This window comes from Simochromis diagramma, unplaced genomic scaffold (genome assembly GCF_900408965.1).
Source record: "Simochromis diagramma unplaced genomic scaffold, fSimDia1.1 OVJJ01000293.1, whole genome shotgun sequence".
Taxonomy (NCBI): Eukaryota; Metazoa; Chordata; class Actinopteri; order Cichliformes; family Cichlidae; genus Simochromis; species Simochromis diagramma.
The window spans coordinates 23,890,287-23,909,824 of NW_024386801.1; the positions used below are offsets into that span (position 1 = coordinate 23,890,287).

The 19,538-nt window shown below is 38.3% G+C and overlaps 2 protein-coding genes across 2 annotated transcripts; both read right to left on the reverse strand.

Moving 5' to 3' along the window:
* Window positions 1-265: 265 nt before the first annotated feature.
* On the reverse strand, window positions 266-2,846 carry LOC120730342 (cocaine- and amphetamine-regulated transcript protein-like). The gene is made up of 3 exons (XM_040026690.1): window positions 2,418-2,846; window positions 933-1,016; window positions 266-501 (listed from the first exon to the last, which is right to left on the reverse strand). The coding sequence occupies exons 1-3, from the start codon at window positions 2,532-2,534 to the stop codon at window positions 394-396; spliced, it is 309 nt and encodes a 102-aa protein (XP_039882624.1). The 5' UTR covers window positions 2,535-2,846; the 3' UTR covers window positions 266-393.
* Window positions 2,847-13,794: 10,948 nt separating this feature from the next.
* cunh15orf40 (chromosome unknown C15orf40 homolog) lies at window positions 13,795-18,121 on the reverse strand. The gene is made up of 4 exons (XM_040026691.1): window positions 17,871-18,121; window positions 16,328-16,460; window positions 16,122-16,249; window positions 13,795-14,090 (listed from the first exon to the last, which is right to left on the reverse strand). Exons 1-4 carry the CDS (start codon window positions 18,072-18,074, stop codon window positions 14,001-14,003), a joined length of 555 nt encoding a protein of 184 aa, XP_039882625.1. The 5' UTR covers window positions 18,075-18,121; the 3' UTR covers window positions 13,795-14,000.
* Between the last annotated feature and the right edge of the window lie 1,417 nt (window positions 18,122-19,538).

The window sequence follows — 19,538 nt, forward strand, 5'->3', positions numbered from 1 at the left end:
ACATTAATAGTTTGAAATTACATGACCTCAACACTTTTTGTCAAGACTCTGGCTTTTATCATCAGAGGAAATATGACTTCTCACAGATCCCAAAAGGCTACATTTATGCTACATATGTGTGTTGATACAAGGACTGCAAGCTTGAACAGGGTTCCTGTCTTTTGCCTGATTAGTCAGGATTTTATATACACATCTTGCAGTGTATGAAAACTTATGAGAAGGTCTGTGTACTTTATTAAAAAAAAAACCCTCTACAACATTTTTAAAAGCAAGATAAAACACCTTTAATGCAGCACAAAAATGTTTTCACATAAAAATTGACAAAGGATTCATTCCATTCTAAAGGTTAAATCTACAATTTAAAATAGACTTTTGTGACATGATTTAATTTGCTCATAAGCATTTAAGGAGGAAGAAGTTGCAGAAAGCTCCTCGGGGGCAGTCGCACATCTTCCCAATCCGAGATCCTTTCCTGATGGCACAGTATTCCCCAAGATCACACTGTGAACACAAATAACTTTTTAATATCAAACTCTGGACTTCATGGAATGAAAATTCACAAAGTATCACTAAGACGTTAACACAACCATTCTGCTAATTTATACTTTCTTGCAGTCCAAAAGAAGTCATTCATAACTGCTGTCAGAAAAAAAACGAAAGGCACAGCAAGGACGATCTCTGATGCCGAGAAAAGCACTTTTCCAGAGGGAATCATACCTTTAATCATTAAAACAGTAAAATGCTGCTTCAGCTTTGGTGCACTGTTGCTGTTTTTGATTTTTTTCATTACATTTTTGCATTTTTGTTATACCTTTATTCTTGAGCACCTTTGCACTGAGGTTTAGAATGTTATACACTTTTGGAGAAATTATAAATGTTTTAAACATTTTTCGTCACAAGTGTTAAATCAGAGTATAGTGTTAGTAACTCACAGAGGGGACCTGTCCATACTTCTTCTCCCAGGGATTAATTCTCTTGGTTTGCAGTCTCTCCAGCACTTCATGCAGCGCGCCAAGCTGAGAAAAACAAAAATACAACAGACATGAAGCTAATGTGTGGTCAAAATTAAGCCTGGAAACACAGGAGAACACTTTAGTGCATCAGTCACTGTCATCCAGCCATTCTGTCATTTTCTGTCCAACAACATTGCTCCATCTATGACAAAGGCTTTAAACATCAATTTGCCAATAATAAAACTAACAATAAGCAATTGTATTAACTGAATTTAGGCAAAAGAAGACAAGAATTAAAAAAGTCTCCAGCTTGACACTCACTTTGTCACCTTTCTGTTTAGAACATATTTCAAGCAAAAGTATTTTAATTGAGGAAAATGAGTACATAAATTACATGTGTTGTCAGTATTTCTTGCAAAAAATATTCCACATATTTCTCATTATCGACTTGTCTTATGGCTCATGTTTTTAGAATTGTACTGCCTTAGTTAGAAGCAGTACAATTATAGGAGCTAAAGGATATTGAGTGGACTAATTAGGCAGCCAGATCTATAGGATTACATTTTTCTGTTTGATATGACATCTGGTTTGAAATGCAGTAACAGCTTTTTATTAATCTGCTAAATTCATACAAATCCCCCCCATACATTCATATAGAGATTTACACTTTTCTATACACTTCAAGCACTTTGTCTATCTCACATCAGTTGCCAATTTCAAATAGCCAATTAATTTAACATGCATATCTTTGTACTTTGGGGAAAGCTGAAGCGCAAACTCAGTACAGAAGAGATGAATCAGATTTGAACCAATTTAAATCACCATGCTGCGCTGTGTCACTGAAGAACATGGAACCTGACAGCTTTTATGAGTTTGGTGCCAATATAAATAGATTAACTGAAGATGTTTTGGGTTCATTTTCATTATTTACTAATCTGATGTTCATTTATTGTTTGATTAATTGAATGAAAAAACAAAACCCTCATACATTTATACTTTTCATGCTGAAAATGTCCTCTTAACTCTGAGCAATCAAATCAGTCAAACACAAAAATAAGCAAATCTTCATAATGCAACCAGAAATGTTATACATCAATTAACAAATAGTTACTAATTTATTTACATTTTACAAATTCATTGTTGCAATGAAAAACATTAGCCACCTATTATTATTACAGTTTCCAAAATGTGATCAAAAAAGCTGACACTAATGGAGATTTCACTACAGAATGAGTGTTTTTATTTTGATACTGCAGGTTCAGTTCTGCATAAGAAGTTTGTCCAACATACATTGGAGAGTATATGTTAAATACTTGAACAGAAGAAATTTCAGATCATATCCAAAGAAATATAACTTTTATTAAAGCAAAGCGTATGAACCCCCTTTTCATCACAAAATACCTTCATGTGTGTGTGTGTGTATTAAAATATTAGATATTGTAAATATTCCACACTCGGATTTACCAGTCTGTTGGAGTTGTGGTAGTCCTGCACTTCTCTCTCGTCCCTCTCGGCTTCCGTCTTCCCCGCTGGACACAGCGCAGATAGTAGCACCGCGCACAACACAGCTCGTGCCCACATTTTAAAAACACAGCAAAGAAAGCGCAGTGTTGAATTTTCCAACAGTCGCAGTTGCCTCTTACTTCCTCCAGGCGTTTCTCACGCACTCTCTGCATGTTCGGCACAGCGCGGGATCTTTAGAAAAACAGCTCCGCCCCTTCCAGGTATGACGCGGAGCATCTCCCAATGGGCTAAAATGTAGCAAAGACCCTGACTGGTTCACTCCTGTTGCTTTCAGCAAAGCTTCTATCAGAAGAAGATTAAAATACAGCACTGAAATATGTAGTATTTATAAGAACTTCTAAACATCACTGATGAAGACATCTTACTTTTTTTTTGCCTTTCCTTATTTTTTTATTTGTTGTTGTCATTTTCAAAAAAACAAAAAACAAAAGAACAGCTATCTCATTATGGCATATTAGGTATCACATAAGTATTTGCAAACAAATTTGAATATTAGACAAAGATAACCCAAGCACATACAAAATTATTTTAAATAGTAATGCCATTTATTAAAGGAAACAAGCTGTCTAAACCCACCTGGCCCTGTGTGAAAATTTTGCTCCTTTTGTTATCATGAATTGCTTTCAGGATGCTGGACTGAGGGTGGAGGTCTCAGTTCAATGTGAGTAGTGTTTGTGTCTTGACATCAGTGGTATCTGTCTACTCCTGTAACCAGTTTATCACTCCTGCTGGGTATCAGGTGACAGGTAGGGCGTATGCGTTGATGGCTTGGATCATATTCCTGCACTTCAGCTGACCACTCAGCACTTCTTTTAGATATTTGGACGTGGCTAACCTTCATGAATTTTTATCATGTTTCCGAGTGGCTTGTGAGATACTAAGGCACTTGTAGTTAATTCAATTCAATTCATTTTTATTTATATAGTGCCGAATCAGAATGATTTTGAATTGGATTGGAGTCTGTTAGACAGATATGATTCAAACCACTCCAGTGTAGTAATTTCAGTATCTATGGCATGCTCTAATCTCTGTAATAACATATTGTGGTCAGTAGTATTGAATGCTGCACTAAAGTCTAGCAGAAGGAGCAGAAAAATCAGTCCACTGTCAGAGGCCATAAAAAGGTCATTTGTAATGATGAGCTCTGAAACATGACTCCATCTCTTCAGATAAACTATTTTCATCTGCGGATGATCAGATAGCTGTTTTACAACTACTCTTTCAAGAATTTTTAAACGTAAAATGAAGATTGGAGGCTGACCTACAGTTAAGACAGATGGGTCAAGTGATGGCTTTTTACATACTGGTTTAATTACTACCACCTTAAACACATGTGGGACGTAATTGATTGATAAAGACTAATCTTATTTCAGATCAAAGTATTAACTAAAATAAGCAGTCTTTTAAATCCGGCAGGTTTATGCCACTGCAGGGGTTCCCCTTCTCTCAGGAGTGCGGGCCCACTCATCCCATGGGGTGGCCACCTCTTGTTGAGGGGCTCCTCTCTCTCTACCATTGGTGTGGCGGAATCATGGTCCTCGGCTACCACCTTTAATAGGTTTTACCGCTTGAATATGCCAGCCAGCCCCTCTTCTGGGGAGGAGGTGGTGGGTGCCCCTCTGAGGTAGCCTTTGTCTGTTCGCTTGGCCTAGTGTCTTGCAGGCTGACCATGAGCGGCTGTTTAGGTGTGGACCTTGTGTGTCTTGTGGGAGTCACTCAGGCCAGTCTGGCAGACTGATGCCTCCTCCCTCCAGCTCGGCCTTTGCATCTGGCGGGGCCTTGACCAGGGTGGTGTGTACATATGTACCAAGGGCGTAGATTTGGCATGGACGGAAGGGGCATGTCCCCACCAATAATTTGATCTCTTCGAGTAAAGAAAAACAAAACCGATAAAAAGAAAAAAAAACAATCTGTCAACGTCTCATTCACCCAGCGGTGCAGAAAGAGTTACGTTCTCTACCGGAGTCCTACTTCATGTGACAAATATGGCCAATGTGATTGGCTGGGCCTTTCAGGGAGCTCTGTTTAGTTTTAGCAGCGGCAAGCCTGCGCTGCGAGACCTGCAAGGAGGAGAGGAGGATGGCAGCACAAAGGAAGAACCTGGACATAAGAAAGTATTTTTCAAAGAAACCTGTAAGTCACGTAAAGTCAAGTTCACTCATAAAATGTGTCCGTAATAATAACGTTACAGGCTATGCTAGGCTTTGGCCCACATCAGTCTAAAATTGTATGTAACCATGAATAACGTGTTTGGGAAACTAACTGCACAACAGGCAGCACTCGTTATCTCAGTCTCAGAGCAGCATTTCTAATTTTGATTGAAACTGTCAGAGAAAACGGCAGCCTCGAGCAAGCCAGGATATTAGTTTACAGAGGCTGTTAGAATCATATGTCTAACGTTAAAATGTTGGTGAAACAATAATTTCATCCTAATGGTACTGACATATTCATAGGGTTAATTTTTGAGACAAAATATCATGAGTTAGTCATTATTTTGCAAATATTCCACCTTGTAGTGCAGTTTGCACAAATTGTTCTAAAAATGCACTCACCCTACAAACATTACTGACGAGTCAAGATCTGCACAATTTGACAGAAACACTGAAGCAGCTTCACATTTTATTCTTATTGTCATGTATGTCCTATTTGTCAGGTGACAGAAGAACCAACACAAAGGTCAGAGAGTAATGGTGATACAAGATCACAGGTGAAATTGGATGATGACTTGGTGGTGCACATGTGTGACTGCATGTATTTTGTAATTTAACATTATATAATTCAGATATAAAACTATGAATTGTTATTTTAAATGGTTTAAAAGCATGTAGAATATCATATGTAGGCAAGTATATTTCTCCTTTTTTTTCATCAAGAAGCAAAGACAAAAAGGAAAAAAAAAGAAACGGCAGGGTTCGGTGGTTGAATCATCCGTCCCCACCAATGCCAAAACCAAATCTACGCCCTTGATATGTACATTTGTACATTGTTTGTTTTGTACACTTTCACGCTGGGGTTTTGGTTGCACTGTCTCTTCACAGGGTGTCTTAAAGAGTTACCCCATACATAAGGAATATGTAACAGAGTGGAGAGATAGTCTCTCAGTCAGAGAACCAAGGTTACAGTGCAAGTGTACGTTATCCCTGGCAGTGTTTCAGAGTTCCTTCAGTGTCTCCTCTGGAAGACAATCAACAATGATTTGGGGTTGCTTGTGTCTCTAGCTTCAGGTTTTTCAGAATAGAGTTGCCAAAACCTAGAATGTTTTCCAATTAGTCAAACTGCAGGAATGTCTAATAGACATAAATACCTGGATGACCTCTAAATTCCGGCTTCTAAATGCAGATAAAACAGAGACTACTGTACTCAGCCCTAAAGATCTTAGAAAAATGTGGTGATATAAAATACTGCAGTGAAAGTAGGGATAGGGACTAGAAAGATATATCTCCCATAACAACAGCTTTCAACAGCAGGTTTGCATGGAATAGATAAAGTAGGAGCCCCAAAATAAGCTAACAAACCCACTTATAAACCCACAGTACAACTGCATTTTATTTACATAGCACCAAGTCACAACAACAGTCACCTCAAGATGCTTCCCTGTTCATGAACAAAGCCATGATAGCATTTGATAGCAAGTGCTGTTTAGTTGCAGATTCATAGACTTTTGATTACCAACCAGAAACTGATTGGATTGTTGTCTGCTGAGTGCAAGCCGCAGCATCAAATCCTCCCGCTGTCAGCAAGGCTTTAGTGTCGGACTAAGAGCATTTTGCTGATAGTAAGTCAGCGCTGGGCACACAAAAAATAGAGACTTTAAAAAATAAACAGTATTGGTATTAAAGTGTGTGTTATGTCAGCTGCTTCAGGACATTTTAGATGCTTAAGGAAGCAGATGACTATAAATAAACCTGCAGAGAGGAATGAAGTAAGAGGTTTAAAACCTGCCATGTTGTTCCACTTGCTCCAGGCCATGATTCAGTGTGTGACTGTCTGCTTATGGGCTCATGATAAAGACATAAACAACTATATCCCGTCTATGTCAGCTGCCCAGAAATCCTGCTGAGTGGTAGTGAGAATGAGGATGAAAGCTGTTGGCTTTTACTGTAGACAGAAGAGAAAATATAACAGGATGCAGTTTGCATCTTTTCATTCATATATTTTTCTTCTGCGAGTGGTTGAGCCCCTCTAATGCTCATTGTCTTGATTCATGCTCAATCATCCAGGGAAGTAAATCCCAAAAGGTCGATTCTGTTCATCTGGACGTAGCCCACTCAGTGGGCTAGTTTCAGTCATTGCGTAAATGTGCTGTTTATAAGGTTGGGGGGGAATGTTTTGTCATTCATTTGGATGAATGACAAAACATTTCTCTCATTGGAAAAGTTACGTCCAGATGAACAGAATCAACCTTTTGGGTCTAATACTCATTGCCATCTGACTCTTCTTCTCCCACTTCGTTGTATATACCATCCATCCATCGCGGGGCAAGCGCCTATGTATATATCAGGCAAGAATAAAAAAAAAAAAAAAAAGTCTATTACAGCAGTTGGTCTCCTCTGTTGCTAAATGCTTGCACAGTGTTTAAAGAAAAAGTGATGCATCACAGTGCTCCTAACTTTTTTGCAGTAGGTTAACACTGATAGTATCAAATTGAACTACTTCAGTTGCATATAGGGTTTATAGCTGCAGGTCACTGATTTTTTAAATTAATTAATTAATTAATGACAAAATCTTGTTTTAGCACCACATCAAGCCTCCAACTTCCAAGAATCCCTTGCATTTTATTTTTCATGTACATAGTACTGCTTAGACAGTCTGACTGTAGTAAAGGAAACTTGAACCCAAGCTGCCAAAGTTGATTTAGTTGGGAGGTAGAGGTTTGGCAACAGGTACCCACCACTAAATTTTGTTGAGAGCCAAATGGCCAAATTATAGTTGGCCTCTCATTTACACCCACCTACCCCTTAGAACCTCGCTGCTTTCAAGTTTTCATTAAGTAGTAAATGCGGTGTTGAGTCTGTTGTGTCACTTGTAATGAAAATAAGGCTGCAAGAACTATCTGGAAGAAAATGAAGAGTAAAAAAATGAGGCTGAGCTGATAGGAAACATCTTAAACCGCTTCATTTCCATAATCCCACAGACTAGATCAGAGTTGGGCATCATTATCATCCCTTAATCTCCTCAATTTTCCTCTAATCCTCTCAAGAAACAGCAGCTCCATCACCCGTAGTTAAGCCAAATAACTTTTATCATTCTCTGTGCAGAAAGTGATCTTTTAATTGCTGTCTATGACTGACCTGTTGCAATCTGAAGGCAACACTTGAGGCTTTGATGGTGAAATTGTCATTTTCTAAAACTTGGAAGGAAGCATTAAATCTAGAAACTAAAAAGAAAGTATATGGTTTTATATATCAAAAAATATATTTTTTAAAAATCAAAGCGCCCTATTCCAGGAGGCATGTTCAACAAACAGAGTTAAAAAATTAATTCTGAGTTGGTTAACTCTGAGATTGGCATTTTCAGTTTCAGAAGAGCTGATCAGAGTAAATTCAATCAACTTGTCACAAACAATTCACCATGGCAATGAGTAATCTAGTGGACCAAGTAATATTTTTTAATATAATATATGTCAATGCCTACCATGATATTTAAACAGGAGGGCAGGAAAGAGTCATTTTGATTAGCTTTCATTATATACGTTTTCAAGCCTTCATGTTTCAAATCTTTTCAGTCTCATCTTCACTTAAATGTCAAGTCAATGGCTTTATTGCCATCCCAACCACGTGCAGTGGTACAGTACACAGTGAAACGACACAGCATTCCTCCAAGACCATGGTGCTACAAATGACATATAACAGACAATCAACACAGGACTACATCGAATACAATGTGCAAAAAATGCAAAAAAACAAAGACAGTCCAACACCAGACAGAACAGATTGTTTCCAAAATCCAACTTCAACTGTCATTTTTCCATCTGTGTGACCAAAAACAACACAACAAATGACTGATCCTTGATGAGTTTGTTCTGTGTGTAAAGCTTTATAGAGATCATTTTTATTTGAACAATGATTGCTAAAGTAATCTACAGTAAATGTTTGCTATGCAAGGAAACTGTCCACAAAGTCACAGCATTATAAAGATGGAGACTATAGATTTTTGGAGTGCCGTTTCTGTTAGTACTAATTTATGCATAATTTATAGCATCATAGTGTGGTACCTCAGTATCTAGATAGCCCTACTCAGCAACCATAAAGGGAGGTAACATTTTTTTTAAGTGGCAAATACAACGCAAATGCAACCCAAATGCAAAAAACAGCAGCAAACACACAAACTGTTTGTGTGTTTGCTAGCTGAAGGCTTAGCTGCTGTATTTCACAGGGAGAGAAAAGAAAGAGAGCTCAGTTCACTCAGAGATGAGAAGATAAGAAAGACAGACAGTAGAGGATGAAGGGAGGTTAGAGTAAAAGGTAAGGGCTGCTCAGTGGTATTTAATAAACCGGGAATTTAAACCTTACATGCAATATGATCTTTTTTAAAATCAGATATTGGATCTATATATATGTTATGAAGTTATATTTATGTATATTGTGAAACCTGCTGCAAAACAAACTGAGGCAGACTAACTGTGTTATTTAAAGGTTGCATGACAATATTCTGCAGGCTAGTGCAGGATAAAATGGTTTGTTTGCTGTACTGTGAGATGGATTTACAGTAAAGAACAGTGAGTTGGACTGGTGCACAGTGGCTGTGGTGTTTATGGTTATAGCTAGGTTACATAAAATGTAGCAGAGATTAGTAAGATTTTTAATTGATGCTTATTCATTCACTGAATTCCACCATTACACTAATTTCATACTGTCTAGTATAAACCATCTAAGTTGTCATACAACCAAGTTTAGTATAAACAGTTTACTGTCATTATAGAGGATGAAAAACATCCAAGACATCTCATGAAACATGAGCAGTAAACCTATTTAAAAAAAAAAAAGAAGTCCCCTACTTTTTCGAGGATTTGTATCTCCTGACTTCCCACCTCTGCACAGTCTGTTATGTCACAGTAACTCATTTAGAGTTGACGTTAACTCTCTTTCTTGAATGGAAAACCTAAAGTTTTCCTTATTCAGCATGAAAACATTTTGTTAGCTAAACCGCTTTCCAAGTTTAGGGCCAAAGTCTTAAAATTAAATAAATAAAGCTTCAGATGAACAATAAGTTGACACCATGATACCATGTTATTATTTATTTTGCAAAAACTAAACAAAAAAGCAGAAGCAGTGTGTGCAAAGCTAAGTAGCTAAGATTCAATAACTTGCATGACCACCTTTAGCAACAATAACCTGAAGTATTGCTGGTAAATGTGATTTTCTGTATGACTTCATCAGTCTCGCACATCATTGTGGAGTAATTTATGGCCCACTCTTCTTTAAAATGTTGCTTCAGTTCATTTAGGCTTGCGGGTATTTGTTTATGCACAGTTCTTTTAAGGCCCCACCACATCATTCCAGTCAGATTGAGGTCTGGACTATGACTGAGCTATTGCAACACATTGTTACTCGACTATGAACTCTTCTGTATACCAAAGCATTTTACAGTGAAATGCTAGGCCTCTTGTCCGACAGAAAAAGCTTGGCCGACATTGGGTCATGCAATAGGACAATGATCCCAATCACACACTTACAGATCTACAACAGACGTGCTGCAAAGCAAGTTCAATTCAACATCCTTCCACCACTATGAGAATGAGGTAAGAGCTGTTTTAACTGATTTGCAATCCTAACCCATGTTGCTATGGTTTTTTGAGAGAGAAGAAGCTTTCTCCTGGCAACACCAACTAGCAATAGTCTCTTGCAACTTGGGGATGAGGGGAAAGAGAAGTGTTAAGAGAGGACCACAAAGAGACAACAATTAAACTTCAGAGATTAGACAAAGCTTGATAACATTCAATAATTGAAACATCAATTGCAGTTTATACTTGCCATTGTCATGTTTGCACACCAAAAGTGATATTATATCTACTAGCCAGCAGTGTTTTCTGGTGTTGTTTTGGCTTTTGGCACACGTTCCAGATGCCATTTTTCTAAGATTTTTATGTCTGAGTACAACAACCTCAGTTTTATCTTAGTTTAATTGGAAAATTAGAGGTTATGCAGGTCTTATGTTGTTATGACATCTCTGCAGTTTATGGATGGATGCTATACCTTCGGATGATGCTGCCTAAGGGAAGCATGTATGTTGTAAACAAATTTGGTCCTAGCACAAAACCCTGTGGAACTCCATAATTACCCTTAGTGTGGGAAGAGTACACAAAGGGATCGGACAACCAATGTCGTGATATAATAGATGTAATACTATTGACAGAATAATTGATCTCTGTGGGAGTAGAGTTCAAGTATCTGCTCTGCACTCCATTGGCACATGGCATTGAAGAAAATAGCAGTGAAGGAAAAGAAAAAAGAGGGAAGCGGAGAAGAAATGTTTAGTGCATCACGTTAACTCCCGCCAGCAGCCTCAGCCTATAGCAGCTAAACTAAATAATGGTACAGGTTCACCTTTGAGAAACTCTAGGAACCACAAATAAGCCTGCAGTCTGGGAGAGAAGTGCTCTTTTAGATTAATGATAATAGGATGGTAATTTGCATATGATCTTTTTTTTTTTCCTACCAGTTAGTAAAAACTGCTGTGTTTTGGATCCAGTGAAGACTTCTTAGGGAATCTTTGGAATCAGTTAATAAGGAATTATGGTAGTTCAGCCTAGAAGTAACAAAAGCATGAACTACTTTTTGGTATCACTCTGAAACAGGATATTTCTAATCTTGATTTGTTGCAGAAAAAATATGATGAAAGAAGGCATTCCTAGACATTTGTTTAACTGAGTCCAGGTCAAAAATGACTCCAAGATTTTTGCAAGAATCTGTCAGATAAATTAAATTCTGAAGTCTAGCAGGATACGCACAGAGAAGACTTTATTGTCATACACTGTAGATCATTTGATCATTAGTAACAATCAGTGGTGCTATTCCTGTCCTATGATGTAATCTAAATACTGAAATTCTTCAAATAAATCTTTCCTCTGCAAATGATCACACAGCTGATTTACAACTCCTTCGAGAACTTTTGAAATCAAAGTTAGTTTAGAGATCTATAGTTAGCTAAGGAAGCTAAATTAAGTAAAAACTTTTTAAGTAATTCTGTAATTTCAGAATTCCAGCCACTTTGTGGTATGTAACCTGTTACTAAACATAGTAAGTCTTGCAGGGATAGTATCCAATAGACATGTTGATGATTTGAAAACTATTGACGGTACCTCAGAGAGATCAATAGGTGTAAAGCAGTCTAAATAAATATCAGCAGGATTACTGAAGTTGTACTTCACAGTTTATCCAGAACTTTGAGTGATTACTGTGTGTTTGCTTATAACCACTTGATTTGATTTTGCAGAAAGCACTTTTGATAGACTATAATCTTCAAAAATTGACCACAGAGATCTTCCAGCACACAGTGTGAAGGGAAGGGGGATTTAAGTTTATGAATCTCTTGAATTTAGGAGGGAAAATGCTCGTCCAGTCAGCAGAGGCTTAATGCAGCGTTTGAAACCTCCGTTAGGCTGACATGAGCTTCAGTGGGACTCAAATGCAGATATAAAGCTGCTGATCCAGGCTCAGCAGAGGAGACAACCCACGAAAAGTGACTTCAGTTAGCAGAAAACAGCATGAAAGTGAAGTGTGATTTAGTCCAACTTGAAAACAAACTCCCTTTAGCCCTGCACAAGGTATTTCTTATATAATGATCTCAGTGTCTGAGAAGATAAACTTCATTTAACAGTCATCAAGAAGCAGAAATGTTGCTTGCGCAGCTGGAATATAAAATAAGTCAGCGTTTTGATGATAGAGCTTCATAAGAGCTGTGATGTTTGATACGAAATCATTATCTTGCCATGCTTTGATGTCAGCTCACATTCAGCAGTGGTGCCATCTCTTTGAAGCATTTCAGTTTTAACTAGAACAAAGCAAGGATCATTACTGCAGTGCTAATTCACTGTACTCCTGATTCTGTGGCTGATGCTAATGAGATTTTTGTTCTTGTTTCTCCAGGGACTATCCACGTGGATGTGCATGACGGTGTGTTCTCAAACCTGAAAATATGGTAGCTCACATTGCGTCACAGGACAGTCTTGGAGTGTTTCATTGTTTGGGCTTTTTAAATTTGATTTTATGTTGTTATATTGAAACCTTAAAGAATCCTTTACAGACCCATGGTTAATGACTTCAAAATGTATAGAACATAAATTCCTGCATTTATGTGGTACCTGTGGCTCAGATGGCTTGTCCCCTACACACACACCCCTGTGGGTGGTCTTTTATCCCTCAAGCTCGGGTCCTCTACCAGAGGCCTGAGAGCTTGAGGTTCCTGTGCAGTCTCTTTGCTGTTCCTAGGACCGCGCTCTTTTGGACAGAGATTTCAGATGTTGGTCCTGAGGTCTGCCACTCGCCTAGCTGGGGGGGTCACTGCACCGAGTGCTAATTACCACTGGGACCACTGTTACCTTCACCCTCCACATCTTCTTGAGCCCTTCTGTAAACCCTTGGTACTTCTCCAGCTTCTCGTGTTCCTTCTTCCTGATGTTGCTGTTATTCGGTTTTGCTATACATTACTATGCCCATATTCTTCTGCTTGTCCACTACTATGCCCAGTTAGCCATCACCAGTTTGTCCGTCAGTTTGTATGCCCTGCCTGCTAGCATCTTGCACCCTGCTGTTATGTGCTGGATTGTTTCAGATGCATCTTTACCCCTAACCCTAACCCTGCACCTGGGGTCTTGCCTGGTGTGATAGACCCTAGCCTCTGTGGATCTTGTGCTCAGAGCTCCTGTGCTGCCATGATTAGTGCCTCTGTGCTGTCTTTCAGTCCTGTGTGTGTGTGTGTGTATGAACTTTGTATGAATTGAATTAAATGTTAACCACTGTTAACATTCAAAACTGGGCTGAACATCCTATATTGTAGCTGGTGGACGTAACACATAATACATTTGAGTTAAATGATTTAAGTTGGGGGAAAAAAGATTTTGTTGATGATCATCCTGACATTTATTTTACTAAAATTCAATTTGCATTCTTTCTATTGCTTGCTAATAACTGCTATATTGATTGGGAGAATTAATTTCTGTTTATAAAACATACAGTGGTTTCAAAATTTTCATTTTTATTCCGCTTTTGCCAACTTCATACAGAACACCCACCCCCTCCCGTTCATGAAACACCAATAGGAGACTACATAAAAATAGCATCCATGGTAGAGTTCCAAGGGAAAACTCACTTTGGCATAACCTTAAACAGGCTGTTCATGTCATTCCAAAATTTCGCACAGCAAATTGTAAATGACTCATTCCCATGTATCCCAAACTTGGTTAGCAGTTCCTGCTGTCAAAGGTGGCACAACCAGCTATTAGTTTATTAGTTGTAGGGACAATTACTTTAAACACAGATCCAGGTAAGTTTGGATGACTGCTGGAAACTGACATCCCTCTTGTCAGCCTACAGCCTGTCTGAGCTTCCTCAACACCTCCTCTGGACTGAGAGAAGAGTCCACTTTGATGACTTTGTCTCTGGACCTGGACCCCTAAAAAATACAGACGAAAGGACTTAAACAATATATGATACAATGGGATAAAACTTTGCTCACCCTAAAAAAAAGAACCTTCTTACTGTGACAGTGCACCATCATGAAGCCACAGAATGAATGACAATGACAATTTGGCCCAAATGTATTGTCACGTCTGGACTGTTTTAGAGTAAATGCAGAACTGCCCAGTGCTGTTATGCTGTTTCAATAGAGCTCAGTGGATATAGACATCTATGCTGCAGCTTAAAGGTTTAGGAGCACAAAAAACAAAGTCAGTGTCACTCCTCTATATGGTCCCTGCTGCATATTTAGATCTAATAATAAGGTATCTATATAAAACATATATTGTGTAATATATTTACATTTTCAAAGTACACATGTGTACTTTTGGGTACAAAGTTAATTTACACCCCTGGAGCTGACACCATTTAAAATTCTCAGTGCACAGGACAAGTCACACTACAGTAATGGCTGTTCAGTGTTACGACCACTATCGAGCTCGTTCTTCAAACCCTACCATACCCACAACATGCAATCTCTGCAGTGAAGCCCCCGACAGACAGTAACAGTGACACAGTGCCATCTACTGCTGCCTGCTTACAGCTGCTTACACATACTCAATGCAGTATAGAATGTGAATACTGTGGTGTAAAAAGTGTTTTTGCCCTTCCTGATTTGCTATTTTTTGTATGCTTGTCACACTTAAATGTTTCAGATCATCAAACAAATCTAAATATTAGAAAAACATAACAAGTAAACACAAAGTGCAGTGATTTCTCCCTAAACCTAATAACTGGTGCAGCAACAACTTTATCAACAACTCCCTTAACAGCAACAACTGCAATCAAGCGTTTGCGGTAACTGGCAATGAGTGTCTTACGGCGCTGTGGAGGGGTTTTGGCCCACTCATCTTTGCAGAATTTTTGTAATTCAGTCACATTGGAGGAGTCCTGAGGCAGCAAAACAGCCCCAGACTATCCCACTACCACCACCATATTTTACTGCTGGTATGATGTTCCTTTTCTGAAATGATGTGTCAGTCTGATGTCAGATGTCATGGGATGCACACCTTCCAAAATGTTTACCCTTTGTGTCATCAGTCCACAGAATATTTTCCCAAAAGTCCTCAGGATCATCAAGATGTTTTCTGGCAAAGGTGAGATAAGCCTTTGTGTTCTCTTTGGTCAGTGGTATTTTTTTCTTTGAACTCTCCCATGGATGCCATTTTTGCACAGTCTCTTTCTTACTGTTGAACAATGAACACTGACCTGAGCCTGCAGTTCTTTAATGTTATTCTGAGTTCTTTTGTGTTGTCGATGTGCTCTTGGAGTAATTTTGGTAGGCTGGCCACTCCTAGGAAGCTTCACCACTGTTTCATGTTTTCGCCATTTGTGTATAATGGCTGTCACTGTTGTTCACTGGAGTCCCAAAGCCTTAGAAGTGGCTTTGTAACCCTTTCCTGATATATGTCAGTGACTTTGTGTCTCAGGTGTTTCTTTAGATCGTAGCATGATGTGTTGCTTTTTGAGATCTTTTAGCCTGCTTCATTTTGTCAAACAGGTTCCATTTAGTTGATTTCTTAATTCAACAAGTCTGCCATTAATCAGGCCTGAGTCTGTTTAGTGAAACTGAACTCAGCTTTCAAAATCACAGCTAAGTCATCATTTAGCAAGAGTTTAAATTACTTTTTCCACACATGACCAGATAGGTTTGGATAACCTTTCTCCATTAATCAATTAAATCACCATTTAAAAACTACATTTTGTATGTACTTGGGTTATCTTTGTCTAATATTAAAATGTGTTTGATCATCTGAAACATGTAAGTGTGACAAATATGCAAAACACTAAGAAATCAGGAAGGGGGCAAACACTTTTTCACACCACTGTATGTAGTGAGATATGTACATGAGTGACGGTTTAAGTAAATATTAAGTGAGAAATGCTTAGTGACAAATGTCAATGTATACAGAAATACTCAAATGTGTACTGAGATTGCACCAAGATTCCACTTATAAGTTTCAGCAACCTTGTCCAGACACACATGACTTTTCTTCAGGCCCAGAACCTCAGCCAGGTAGCGAATAAGCTCAGCATTGGCCTCTCCATCTGTAGGTGGTGCTGAGATGGCAACACTTACTGCCTCTGTAGAAACTTCTGAAAGCATGGCAGAAGAGATAGCAGTGTGATTTGTGTTTCACTTTGTTCATATCAACAATTCTGTTATACAAACACCTGTGATGCTGCTGTGTTTGGAGCCGGGCTTTGCATGAACTCTTATGGTTACAGCACCACTTTTGTCTTTGGTTACTGGACCACAGGCTTCTGCTACGGCCGCTCCTCCACAACCTGCCAGCTGTTCTTTCACCTGGTTTAACAGCACAAAAGGGCTTAAGTCAAACATTACTGGCTCTTTACATGCTTTTTCCATTCATTTTCTACCTTTAAGTCATCTTACAGTAAAACAATTGGGAATCTAGAAATAGCTTACACCATAAGTAACACACTTGACAAAATCTTCAACCTTCCTTTTTGATTTTTCCTGCAGATCATATGAGCTTTCTACGCTTATAGGGGAGTTTGTTCACAAGTGTTTTTATAGTAGTGACATTATCCAAGTCTCTCATGCAGCTGATACCAGACATTGCATTTAAATATCCTGTTAGGAACATTACAAAAGACTATAACACACCACCATCTTCTAGCTTCATTATTTGCCAGTCTTGATGCATGCTGAATCATCCAGGTACAGAAATCCAAAAAAGTGGATTCTGTTCATCTGGACGTAGCGTTTTCAGTGGGAGAAACATTTCATAACTCATCCAAGTGACTTCTTCAGTCTGAGCTGACTGCAGGTTTCCCCATCAATGTAATCTTGTAACAGATTTCAAGTTTTACACTTTTACTACTGTTTACGTTCACTGCTGCCATATTGGATCAGTAACACGGGGTTGGTGGAGCTGCTCCTTCTTTCAGAGTTGGTCATTCTAGCTGTTGGGACTGGAAACTCAGAAATTCCATTCTAATCTGGAATGCACTGTAAGTGTGCCATCACCACACAGCTGTGGGGAAGTGTTTCTATGGCGACTAAAGACAGTAAAATGAAGAGGAGTGAAAACCCCTGCTGTCTGCATCAGGTAGAGAAACAGAAAGGATAGAAGACTAGAAATTCAATCTCAGAGAAAAGCTTACCACGTGAAAACTAGAAGTTGTATAAGAAGTATTCTGTGTGAGCAGCAGCAGCAGCAACTTCCCAAGTACAAAATACACATTTTTCACTTCTCCAGTGTGTATTATAAGGACACAGTTCCAGTATACATGTTCAACAGACAGACAATAGACAGCATGTTCTTCTTCTTCTCATCCTAAATATGGGAGCTGTTCTACCTTTTTGGGTATTTGTCTGTTCATGAATTAGTAAAAACAAAAAACAAAACCTACTTTTGTAAGGGTTGAATACTACTACTACTACTACTACTACTACTACTACTACTACTACTACCAATAATAATAATAATACTAAGAAGAAGAAGAAGAAGAAGATATTGGCACACTTAATAACAAAGGTCGCAACAAACGAAGAAGCCCTGCACTCAATCTTTAAACTCCTTAAAATTCAAATTAAACTGTTTGGACCTTTAGCATAAACAATGTCCATCAAAAGATGGTTGAAAGAAGTACTTACTTTACTTTAATTGACTCATATCAATGGGAAAATGAAGTAAAAAAAAAAATAAAAAAAAATCTATATACACAAAAGTGGAATAACCGCTCTTACCTTTTTGGGCATTTGTCTGTTTCTGGAGTAGTGCCTTCTGTGCAGGGCGACACCGGGCAGAGGGGCTCTGTACCGGCAGCTGAGCACCAGCACAAGGTTGGGTAACGTTACAGCGTTTAAAGTGACAGATCTAGCCTGCTGCAGAGACGGTATAAATTTAACACGGTAAAGACAAGCTACGGCAAGACCTGAACAGGAAAACATCTACCGGCTACCTGTTAGCTTGCTAGCTTTTTGATGAATTTCCGGTTTTCAAAATAAATTCTTCCGCTTATCACAATCTTAAATTATGAGTTGTTATAAATTATAATAAATATATAGATTTTTTTATACTTACATTTTCTGCTACTTATCAAATAAATGCATAATGGGGCTAGTTGGCACAATGTAATTACAAAAAATGAATTGACAAATGTAAGCATTTAATTCATACCAGAGCCAGGGAACACATTTATTTAATAGACTTGCATATTTTAGCAAAAATAAATAATATTTTAAAAAAGTATTGGGGTGGTGCGACATATACGTCCTGTCTTGCTCTTCCTTCCTGCAGCACAATCTGTGCTCGTGTGTAATGGAAGAACAGGAGTGACAAAATGATTTAATTAAATACGCCATTAAATAATTAAATGTTTCATTAATTAATTAACATTTGAATTTGTTGATTAAATAAATAGTTCAATAATGAATTAAATGCCCATTCATTTCATCTAAATGCAAATTCACTTCATTAAATAAAATATATTTATTTATTTCTATTGTTATCTAATTAATGACCCATTTAATTAATTATTTATTTATTTGCTAGATGCCAGGGAATCAAAACCTTTATCCTTAGAGATTTTGGGGGGGCTCCCATTAAATGTATTTTCTTTCTTTCTTTCCTTTTTTTTTTTAACCACACATGGCTGAGTGCTGAACAGGGGTGAGTGCTTGATGAGATTGGGAAGAAACAGGAAGAACCCCCCAGTAGAACCAGAGTCAGGGAGGGGCAGTGGGGGTTGAGGGTGAGGGGAGGAACACTATCTGAACACTGTTACAGAGGCTATAAGAGATAGCTTATCAAGCATTATTGTATCCTAATTGCCCCTTGGGGATAAATAAAGTCTCTCTGATTCTGATTCTGACTCTGATCCAAGTTATCAACTCCATTCTTAGTGCCTCACAGTCTGTCTTTTTTAAAGCTTGATGTTTGATATTTGCACTTTATTGATCAGGCTGCCGCCACAATGGCTCTCATATAGGCTCCTGATTCTGACCCAACTGTCTCTGTCTCTTGCTCTGTTATTTTTAACCAGTTTGAACCTGTGAATCCGGCGTTCATATAGAATGTAATTCAACATATTGAGCCTTCGGGTTCTCCCCATGATGTTGTTCCTCTTCATCTCTCAGAGGCTCTGTATAGTTTAGTGCAGTTGGTTATTGCCATTATTAATATCAGTTTGTGTTCTGGTTTGGTCCCTTCAAACTTTAAACATGCAGAAAGGCAAAACCTGGCTCGACCAAACAGTGCAGTAGTTAAATCTAGCTTCTTTCATTTAAGGCGGCTGGCAAAGTTGAATCCTCTTTTATGATGTCTGGGCTGGATTACTGTAATCCACTTTATATTGAAGTTAGCCAGTCTTCTGTCTTACTTTTGTTCAAAGTCTCACTGAGTGTCTTTTGACA